The sequence below is a fragment of the Hippocampus guttulatus genome, chromosome 11 (genome assembly GCF_054856545.1).
Source record: "Hippocampus guttulatus isolate MCC_2025c chromosome 11, RoL_Hgut_1.0, whole genome shotgun sequence".
Taxonomy (NCBI): domain Eukaryota; kingdom Metazoa; phylum Chordata; class Actinopteri; order Syngnathiformes; family Syngnathidae; genus Hippocampus; species Hippocampus guttulatus.
The window spans coordinates 12,711,097-12,722,300 of NC_141271.1; the positions used below are offsets into that span (position 1 = coordinate 12,711,097).

At 41.7% G+C, this 11,204-nt stretch overlaps 1 protein-coding gene across 1 annotated transcript; it reads left to right on the forward strand.

The window, feature by feature from the left end:
* On the forward strand, nucleotides 1–9,655 carry egfl6 (EGF-like-domain, multiple 6). The gene is made up of 13 exons (XM_086123547.1): nucleotides 1–120; nucleotides 1,748–1,854; nucleotides 2,979–3,071; nucleotides 3,163–3,282; nucleotides 3,385–3,504; nucleotides 4,497–4,631; nucleotides 4,728–4,850; nucleotides 5,274–5,336; nucleotides 5,763–6,014; nucleotides 7,263–7,337; nucleotides 7,803–7,898; nucleotides 8,204–8,466; nucleotides 9,294–9,655. Exons 1-13 carry the CDS (start codon nucleotides 47–49, stop codon nucleotides 9,399–9,401), a joined length of 1,629 nt encoding a protein of 542 aa, XP_085979673.1. The 5' UTR covers nucleotides 1–46; the 3' UTR covers nucleotides 9,402–9,655.
* The last annotated feature ends 1,549 nt before the right edge of the window (nucleotides 9,656–11,204 follow it).

Genomic DNA, 11,204 nt, shown 5'->3' on the forward strand with positions numbered 1-11,204 from the left:
GCAACTGAGAGAACGTCTTAACAGCAACACAAAAGAACTCCCAGCGATGAATCCAACCACTGTTGTCAGTGCGCTTTTGTTCCTGCTCCACATTTCATCTCAAGACGCAGAAGCACATAGGTGAGTTGCAACCATTATAAGCATTTCGTCGCTGTCCTGAGAAAAACACATAGGTCCATTTTTGCCATTTTTACATGAATGGGGTACCTGTGTTTCAGACATCCCATTAGTGTATTTTTTTTTTAATGACAAAAGTGGACATACGTGTTTTTCACAGGACAGTGACGATTTGTGGGTTCAATGTTTTTTTTTTTTTTTTTTTAAACAGCATTCATTTAACTCTCATGCTATATAATCAACATAATGGCATATTTCACTGTTCCAACTGTCGGTTAAATGGGGCAACGGACAATAATACCTAAAGAGCACCTGTCACTCTCCCGTGGGCTATTTTGGTTGATTTAACTCCTGTCTCAGATTCCTCAAGTTCCGCCGGGGCCGAGACCCCTTTTAGGGGGTCGCTGCCGGCACCCCAAAACTGAGCCCGATGGATGTAAAAACATGGCGACTCATCTCATTATGCATACCTAAAATGTTGAATCTCTGTGTAAAAAGACTTCATTTACTTCAGGTTCTAAATATACACATGTAATGTCACCTCTTTGCACTGTACGTTATTCTAAATGTGATGCATGCTGATGCCAGGACAGAAGTGGAGGAAGATGCCGGCCCACAAAAACAGTCTACACTAGAATATCGCTCATTGGAGCGTACAGACCTCCGCCAAGACCATAAAATCATGGCGCGCATTACTCGAGTTTGTTTCATCCATCTGTTTGTCAGTTAAGATCCGAGCTCTTAGCTCATGGAGGATGACGAGAAGTTGCAAACGGATGGCCAGGATGCCCTTTTATTTGGCATGCCGTGGAGGGTCCCATTGATGGCTTGCCTTGGCATCATCAAAAGTTTTGTAAGTGGCTCGAAATGGCAAAAGTGAAAATAAACTCCTGTATCAACACCTTGACCAAGATCCTCGACAATATTTCATGGCAGGCGCGGTGACATGAAATTCAGTTCCGTCGTATATTTTATGCGTAATCGTGCAACCACTCCAACAAACTGACAACAAAACGGCACTCAGTCGAGTGCATTTACACCTCCGGCCACCGAGGCGGAACCTGTACCACCTGTCATACTGTCGCTGGCAGGAACAACTACAATCTTCAGCTGGTCACTTTAATCAATGTCATTTCTGAAAAACCCGAGCTTCGCAGCAAAATCTAATTTGGCTTGTAAAGTACAAATATTCAAACACAACCATGCGCTCTGTGCTCGGTGGAGGTAATTAGGTGTTGCGTAAGGTGTCAAGGTGCAGGAAGCAGGAAGAGTCTGATTAGGGTGATTTTCAACATCCTGTCAACTGACTGTTGCTCTTTGGGGAATCCCACTTTTATGACCAAAGGAAGCATTGAAGGAGGTTTGACATTGTTTTCATACCACTGCTATAATTAACATGAAAAAAAAATCTGCCAATTTGTTCGACTATGGATATGTTGGTATCCTTCTTTTCTTCCCTTTTTTTTCTCCTTTGGACATGCTTACACGGACCACCAAGCTACACGTGTTTCAATGTCAAGAGAACATTTTGCTCCAAGCAACAAATGCAAACTCTCCATGTGAGCTATAAATATTGGTCGGTCAATAAGATTACACGTCTTACCTTGAACCTCTCTGTTCTTCTCCAAAGGCAGCTCAGACAAGTTTCTACTGGAAACCAACCAGGTGTGTGTCGCTATGGCAGGAGGCTGGAGTGTTGCTACGGCTGGAAGAAAAATCGCAGAGGCCAGTGTGAGGGTAAGAAAGGTCAAGGTTGACTGATTCATTAAAATTCATTATTCATTCATTAAAAAAAAAAAAAAGAATAATAAAAATAATGGGATATTGAATTATCATTGTGTCTTGTATATATCATCGTATATATCATATCTGATACCGATCTCCTAATCATAATCAAAAGTGGATTGGGCTGTGTTGCCTTTGCTCTTCCTGAATCTTACAAAATCCACATCAAACAGAATCATACATTGCGTCGAGAAATTTTGCACAACTGGATACTTTTCACTTTGTGGGACCGTCTGGTAAAGACCAGTCTATGAACAAAGCACGATTGTGCCTTTGTGAACAAGCAAGGGTTTGGATTAGGAATTTGGTATGGAAGAACTTAACCTCAACCACATCAAACCACAAAAAGAACCCTGTAACATGTAAAAGCCATCATTTCTGCTTTTTTTCTTTGTCTCTTTTCCGAGTCACTTAACGGCACCGCCAGAGAATGGAGGAAACCAAGTTGATCCCATCTGTTTTCCAGTATTTTATACGCATGCCAGATGCTGCCACTGACGTTGTCGAGCATCTAATTATCTAACCATGGGATGCCTTGTCATTGTGTGAAAGCACACACACTTGCTGCAACGTTCCACATCGCTAGGTTCTGTATTACAAAGTCACATTAATGCAGTATCTTCTGTTGCAAGTTTGCACCAACTCTGTGTCGAAGTCCATATGGATCAAGTGATAGCCAGGCCATCTCTAAACTCCAATACAAATCCTCAGACAAACTATTTAAGTCCAAATCTCCAAGACGTATAGATCATCGTTGTCCATCATACACACAAGTATGAAGTGCAGTTTCTTAAAGGGGAAGTCAACCCCAAATTTTCTCGACAATATGTTCTATGCGCCTCCACGAGTCGAAACGCAGTATTCTGATTTAATAATACGTTTGTGGAATATGAGTTCAGCAGCAGAATGTAGCCGGTTTTAGCCGTCTCAGGGGGCGGCCATTTTGCCACGTTCTGACAACTGAGAATGACATCACATTTGCTCAGGGCTCAGCTAACGAACAATCACGGCTCACCCGTTTTCTGAAGCCGACTACTAAGACTGATCTGCTTCTTCATGCTAAATGTTTTTTCCAGCTCAGTGTGAGCCAGGCTGCAAGCACGGCGAATGCGTTGGACCCAACAAATGCAAGTGCTTCCTGGGATACACTGGAAAAACATGCAACCAGGGTGAATATGCATTCTCGGTTATAACTTTTGGATTGAAAAGTGCTGCTTCCAGTTGACGAAATGGGAAAAAATACATTTTCCTCATTTGAAGACTTGAACGAATGTGGCTTGATCCCTCGTCCGTGTGAACATCGCTGCATGAACACCCATGGCAGTTACAAATGTTACTGCCTCAACGGATACACCTTGATGACTGATGGATCTTGTGGCAGTGAGTCTCTCCTAACAACTGTCTTTGCAAATAATAATGTGTAAGATTTTGATCAAGGATTTTGTGTGTGTGTGTGTGTGTGTTGCTGAACATGCATGTTAGATTCCAGGACCTGTTCGCTCGCTCATTGTCAGTATGGCTGCGAGGAAGTTCAGGGCGAGACTCGCTGCCTCTGCCCCTCTGTGGGACTGCAGCTGGCAGCAGATGAGAGGACTTGCGTAGGTGAGGAAAAAAAAGTGACTTTCAAAGAAACTGTTGCACAAGTACATTTGTCGAACATATGGTGCAATCAAAGACAGTAAGAGGTCGGAAAAGAAACTCGGGATGCAAAGAGGGGAAGGAATTGACCTTGGCTTGATTCCAATTCGTTGGGGATTGGGGGTTCATGCAAAGTCAACAGCTCTATCAAGATTCCTTTATGCGGATATTGCATGCTTGGCAGGTAAATCAGAGGGAGGCAATTAGGTTTGTAGTTCCAAAGCACGGTATGGGCTGAAACAGAGACAATTTGGTGGGGGTACTACTAAAACATAGGGACAGAGACAAAGGAGTTGGAGGCCTTTCAGATACCTGAGTGAGCCAACAATCATTTCAAAAATGCTGTACATCTTCATATTTCAGCCTATTTGCCATTGCTGACGTTTACAAGGCCCTGTAAGACAGATGCACTCATAACGGGAGGCATCTGGACAAAGAGAGCCTCACCTAAAGGCAAAATAGTTGTCTCGCTGGCTTTAGTTAAACCAGCAGTCACTGGCATTATTTATGAACACGTGCACGCACTCATGCTCCATGTTATCCTATTCAGAGCTGACAAGGTTAAAATGTTCTAGTCAAACGTACGCATGAAAAACATGTCCGATTGCTTCAACGAGCGATAGATAGGATGTCTGTCCGTATGACATCAGTGTGGTTGTTCATCTCCATAAAGTCAGGTGCTGAGCAGTCCAGGTTGGAGGTCACATTTCTCATTGTGCAATTTTCTGGCATTGCGCAATCATGAAATAGAGCAGACAAAGATGAGAAATGTGACTTCCACGGCATTATATTTTGGTGCAGCTGGCTGACTCGGCCCATGATTTTTAGAAGTTGCAGTGCATCCGCATCAAAATTAAGAGGAGGAAACAATTTTTAACATGCAGTTGATACTCCCGGGGATGTAATTGTTACGATTAGTCTCGTGACTTGGCATCGTGTGCTTGATTTCCCCGCAGATATTGACGAATGTGCGACTGGAAGCAACCTGTGTCCATATAACAGGCAATGCGTGAACACCTTCGGCAGCTATTTCTGCAAGTGTCGGGATGGATTTGATCTGAAATACGTCGATGGAAAATATGACTGTGTAGGTAAGGTAACCCTAAAATCATTCAGGACTCACACCGCTGTGTTTATTTATGATCCTAAAGGTACAAAAGGCTTGTTTTTTCCCCCCCAATTTCCAGACCTTGACGAGTGTGCATCCAGCACCAACAAGTGCAGCCGTCAAGCTGTCTGTCTGAACACTCAAGGATCATACAAGTGCAAGTGCAAGTCAGGCTTCCGAGGCAATGGCTTTGAATGCTCCGGTGAGTTCCCAGACATGATATCCTAGACGGAGTTACAAAGCAACTAGTCTCAGGGGTTTCATTTGATATGTCCTAAATCTTCAAGCAAAGTGTTCAACAACATACTACGTCTGTCTTTTTCTGACCACTCCGCTGGACCGACAGACATTCTACGGCTGCATAGTTTTAGTTTGAGTATTAACATATAACCAGTCTGTCCGAGACTGATTTCCTGCACTCGGAGCCAGTAAGATTTTGCAGATGTTGGAAGGAGTGAGCCAGAGATTGTCAGCACACTTCAGTAAATATCTTAGTGTTTGGCACTTGAAGAAAAATGGCAAGACTCATTAGCCTTCGTTCAGGTGACGCTTACGTACAGTAAAGTGATATCGACCATCAGACAGAGGGTCTTGATTGAAATAAAGGTGCTTTTATTTCTTGTAGTCAAGCCGTTTTATCAGAGGTCATGGAATGGAAACAAAGACAGGGCAGATCATGTCCTTAATGGTGAGACTGTGTGGAATTCGAGACGCTGCTTTCACTGCTACCTCCCTGCCCGGCAACTCCATTAACCGCCTGCTTTCTCGACTCTTTCCAACAAGTCGTCTTCTTGACTTTGCTCGTGGCTGGTCATGTCGTCTCACAGCACATCATGTTTGAAATCAGGCCTGCAAACTGCCGCATGACCTTTGACCATATAATGTACAAATATCGGTGTGATTGAATGCTTTTGTCAACAGGTAACAAATCTGAATGACATTAGTATTATGATGGTTCAGTTGCATGTTAGTCATTGCAAATATATGCAGTCTTGCCTTTTTGTTAATAGTAATACGCAAAGTATTCAGAAGATGCGCTGATGCATAACATCTCGTGAAACACTGTCGGTTTGAAGTCCCACGCGCCTAATTTGGTTTTTGTCTTTGCCTATAGCCATACCAGACTCCGAAGAAAGGCCGGGAAATCTGGGCGGTAAACTGGAGAATGAGGGAATCAAAAACATTATTCCTGAACCAGTTGTGACCCCGCCCCCGAGAACACACCAGCAGCCATTTGACTATGCTGGAGAGATCCACACGGGCAATCCAACTGTGGAGACACCAGTGGATGAGTTTCCTGAGGAAGAAGAAGAGGAAGAAGAAGAAGAGGAAGACAACCAGCTTAATCCAAGAGGAGATGTTTTCAGTAAGTGGCTTCTGCTCTGTGTAAATGGTAACGAGAAATCCATTTGTATCGCGTTACCTTCAAGGTACTCTAAGCACTTTAACACTGTGTCTCATTCAACTACGAGTGATGCAGCATCAAGAGCCACTCCGGGTTTGGTATCTTGCTCAACAACACTTTGAGATGGTCATAACTGCTCAAGATTGAAACCAAAACCTTCAGGGTGAAAGACCACACGACCACCGGAGCGTCGCACATTCCAACAAGGCTCTTATTTTAATTGAATCATAGTACCCTGAAATCCTAAAATGCCTTCGGTAGCACGCCCGGAATCATTCAGATACAATTCAAAATGCCACGCCTCAGATCTCAGACCACGGAGACAAGTCTTGTTCCTTTTTCTTCCAGAACCACGTACGTTCATTCTTCTTCGCAAGGAATGTGTCAAGGAAATTCAATCAAAATATTTGATTTCTTAGAAAGTGCTTTGTTGATGTCTTGTCATCAATCAATGAAACCGGTAGAATTCTGATGTGACAGTGCAAGATGATTGGTTCATGCTGTCAAGAAATTGGGGCCGTCTATAAAACAAAAACAAAAAAATGGTGGACAGTGCGGTCTGCAAGTGGTATGTTTGCATTTTACTTTAGGCCGCATTTCACCTGTAATCTTTAGGGAAACAGTCTGTGAAAGACATTGCATAGCAAGAGACAGGCCTTAAGGCATCCATCACCTACTGGAAAGATTTTTTTTTTTTTTTTTTTAACTCTTGGCAAGTGAGAGCTGAGGGATAACACTCGTCCTGGATCAGTTTCCCATACCCTGGGAGAAGGTTAAGAAGCCTTTTATGACGCTTTCCCCAAAACAGCTGTCGTTCAAACAGAGAGACTCCTAGTAGGAAGGTCTGTCGTCAGCACTGGAGATCTTTCACTGCGCTCGACCACTTCAGGTTCAATAAGCCCAGCTGTGACTTGTCTAAATGTCTAAAGCCGCCTGCCTTGGGGGCGGTTTGCTACAAGAGCCCTTAAATGCTTGGGGGCTGCATCCTAAAGTCATAGTTCCTCGCCACTCAGGACACAAGTGACAGCAGGGCAGGTACAAGCCTGTTGGTTGAAAGACAGTGTATGGCTTTGGCGTCAGATGTTCAAGCCAGATAGATGTGTTGTGATAAAGTCATCCACCATTTTTGCATGTATCATGTTCAGCCTTTTTTTTATATAACTGGTACCACAATACAAGATTACTCATACTTGTTCTCTCTCAATGTAGCATCAGAGGACTTTGAATCAGTTTTTGGTCCAGCCAGAGAGGTCAAACAGTTTGAAACAGCGCCACCTCAGGAAGGTATAAAAATGACACTTTTATTGCATGCTTTGGAGTTTAACGTAATTATTTCACTAACGATTAGTCCACTATGCCGTCCTTGTTCATGCTAACCATGCAAAAAATAAAAATAAAATAACCCCCCCCCCCCCCCCCCAAAAAAACACTATTTGAGCTGCTTATACTTCAAAGGGTCACGGGAGTGCTGGAGCCTAACTGAGCAAATATTTTCCATCAATATAAATATTGTATATACGAACTGTTGTACAGATGTGGAAAGAATTACTCTTAAATATAAAACAGAAATACAACAAGAGATATATGAAAGACAAAAATACAGTATGCCAATTTTGTAAGACTTCTTGAAAATGTAGGTCCAAATCTGCATTGATTGACAACCCCTCTTTTAGATCACTACATAATGAGTTTTGACAAATTGGATGATGACAACTATTAATGATGACAACTTTTCTTTCTTGGCACTAGAGTTTATCATGGACTGCAACTTTGATCAGGGAGCATGTGAGTGGGTCCAAGACAAGACTGATGACATGGACTGGAGCGTAGCTTATCATGGAAGAGGTAATGACAAATGTCTTATTTTTACAAATAATGGTCGAAGATTACTACTACAGTTGTTACCAAGTCTATTTAATGGGAGGCAGTTTTGGTATAACATTAAAAAATATTATTGGTTCTGTTTATTACAACTTAAGTGAACCAAACTTGAGTTGAATACAAAATTTAAAGATGACTATTTTGGAGCAGCAAAACCGCAACAAACATGCTGTTTAGCCCAATTTAAACATATATACAAGCAGACACTACATTCAATTTGTTCATTGGCAAATACTTGCAACTCTATGAATATTGAGCTGTTTTTTCAGGGGCTGAGTACTACATGTCTATGAGTGGTCTACTTGGGGAGGAGGAGGACGTGGCTAAGCTCAAATTGCTGCTCAGTGATCGAACCACACAGGGCAGCTTCTGCCTGACCTTTAACTATCGTGTGGTGGGTCATAACGTGGGCACGCTCAAGGTGCTGCTGGATAACAACGCTTACCCGGTTTGGGAGCAAAGCCACAGCAGGAATCAGGAATGGCAGACGGAGCTCCTCACTGTGGCCTGGAAAGAGGAAGCACCACAATCAGTGAGTCATTTGGTGATGATGTATATCATTTCAATACTCCATACAATTCGAAAATGATGTTTTCAGACAAAGAATAAAAATTCGTAACACAATGTACTACTACAGATGATACCAATGAATGTTTTGAATGTCTGATAAATCCTCAAAATTTTAGGCACGACTCTTATCAAACCTTAACAGATTAAACGATTTAGTAAACCAGTACAAGATTGAACACTGATGCTGGGAAGGTGTTGTTGTTGCTAGTCTTATTAGATCTGAGTGCAGCGCTTAATGTGACACGTGGTGTCCCTCAAGGGTCAGTCCTTGTACCCCTTTTGTTCAGTTTGTATACCTGTTACCCTTGAGTCAAATGCTTCAAAATGCTAATGTTAGCTATCATCGCTATGCAGATGCCACATACACTGTAGGTATATTTAGCAGTTTCCCGAAATGACAGCAGTTCAATTGATATGTTGGGTCACTGTCTAAATCCAGGTTAAAAACTATGCTTTTTTTCCACATTCCTTCGATGAAGGTATTGTAAGCATTTTTTTTTTTAATCATTATTCACTGTAAGGTCTGCTTGTAATTTCAGGGAGCTTTTTATTTCTAGCATTTGCTTTTAACTGTCTTTAAATCTTTTGTTTGTAAATGTGTTTAAATCTTGTCAAAGTACATTCTTGTTATCATTTTAATCAGGTACTTCTTTTTACTTTGCCTTTGAATATCTTCAACTGTTGTGTTTGTAAATATGTTTCGACGGTGTGCTTTTTGTGGTGTGAAGCACATTGAGTTGCTTTGTGTACGGTACGAAATAAAAGAAGTTGCTTTGCCTTGCCTTATAGATCATCTTTGAAGCTCAGCGTGGGAGACATGTTGGAGGGGAGATCGGGCTGGACGATGTTGTGTTGACCTCGGGGCCGTGTCAAGAAGATGACTCTCCGATCTTTTAATAATCAAATGTATCAAAGTCATATCGACAATGTTTCAAAAAGTTAAGACATTCTAAGAGTCAGTGATTGCATATTAGCTGAAATGGGATGGCCTGATTTTTTATAAAAATCTTAAAATACTGAAAGGCCAACACTTGATGGTCAAGTTCAGTCATTATGTATAATAGATTGCTTTAAGAATATTTTTTGTTGTGTAATTTGAAACTTGGTGTGACATCAATAGTTAGGCTACTTTGTATGATTTTATCAAAACTATCTGTGGATTATTGCTGTAAATTCTGCTTTCACATCTCTCTGTAGTTTTACATTAAATCTCTTGTTTTATATCTCTGTCTCTTGTGGCTGTACTGTGAATACAATGCATTACAGTGGGCATCATCACAGTTTAATACCATGTAGGAATTGTCTACTAATTGAATGGTATTGACCATGTATGGGCGGCACGGTGAACGACTACTGGTTAGCACATCCAACGACTGGTTTGCACCGCCTGCCACACAGGACAGACGTGCAGGGTTCGATTCCGGCTGCGGCCTTCCTGTGTGGAGTTTGCATGTTCTCCCCTTGCCTGTGTGGGTTTTCTTCAGGTAAAAGTGAGGTGAGGCTGCTATACTTACATTTTGACACGAGTTAGAAAATTATAAATTGGTCTGAAAAGTTCTGGTCCTTTTATGTTTAATGATCACAATATTATAATAACAGTGGCCCACTGAAGACTATTTTTTCAACTGAACTGTTTCGGGAATGCCAGAAAGATTGAGACACAGCCATGAGCTCTTTTCTGTCAGATGCGGAAAAATGTCCATAATGGTTCGAACTCTTAAACTGTCTTGAATGCCCTCACACAGAAGTGTAGCTCTGCCTAACCCATGTGACAATGTGTGACCTTATGGTCTTAACCGGATTCAATTCGCTATGTGTGCCACAGAATGCCATAGATAAGAAAGCCGAGACAGAGAGGTCTCAGTAATACAACAGCCTAGTTCAAGTCACCTCTAATTATCTAATTATTTGTTCCAAAGAGACTTAATCTAAATGGAGAAAAAGACATATTGTAGCATGTCAGAGTTTTCTTTTGTACAAATAACGTGAATCTATCCACTACTTGAAAGGCGCTTATAAATAAAATGTATTATTATTATTACAGTGGCACATAGTGACAGAAAGAACAATGCAATGTTCTTCCACTAGATGACACTAGAATTCCTTTTTTTCTATTCAAACAGTAAAACAGCTGTGTTCAACTAAGCAGGCCCACACTTCACCCCGAGTAATGATTTTTTTGAGAAAATTGAAAGTAGCATCATGATTTCAGGAAATATAATGTTTGTGGTATTTTTCTTTGGTGGTGTGGCATCATATGTGTGCCTTGTTTCAATAAAGTTGAGGAAACACTGCTTTGGACTGCGGTGCATCTATTGAGTTGTTTGTTTCCATATTTGACTGCTTAAATTATGCTATCTTCAGTCGGTTAAAGTAAATGCAAACATGCTTCCGTTTAAAGCCGGTTTCTCATTGAGCGGCGAATGTGCAGGTGTGTGAGATACGGTAAGGGGATACGTGAATGCCGAGGAAAGGTAGTTTCTTCTTTTGCACATACAATTTATGTGTCTTTACTTGTTATCGTATCGTAGAAATGACATATTACCGCGTGCGTGAGATGCCATTCAGCTAATCTTGCAGCGTGAAGCAAGCGCATCTGTCACCTGGGGTCGGGTCGCAGCTAAAATGTCGCTACTTATCGGTTGATTCAGACGGAGTCGCTGATTGGTCTGTTCTGTCACGTGACCGGGACTGTCTGTT

Excerpts from the sequence above, each read along its gene's own strand:
- egfl6 (XM_086123547.1), top strand. The coding sequence starts at position 47 with ATGAATCCAACCACTGTTGTCAGTGCGCTTTTGTTCCTGCTCCACATT. Across the intron at positions 1,855-2,978 it reads TCGCAGAGGCCAGTGTGAGG|CTCAGTGTGAGCCAGGCTGC; the intron begins GTAAGAAAGGTC and ends TGTTTTTTCCAG. Across the intron at positions 4,632-4,727 it reads TGGAAAATATGACTGTGTAG|ACCTTGACGAGTGTGCATCC; the intron begins GTAAGGTAACCC and ends CCCAATTTCCAG.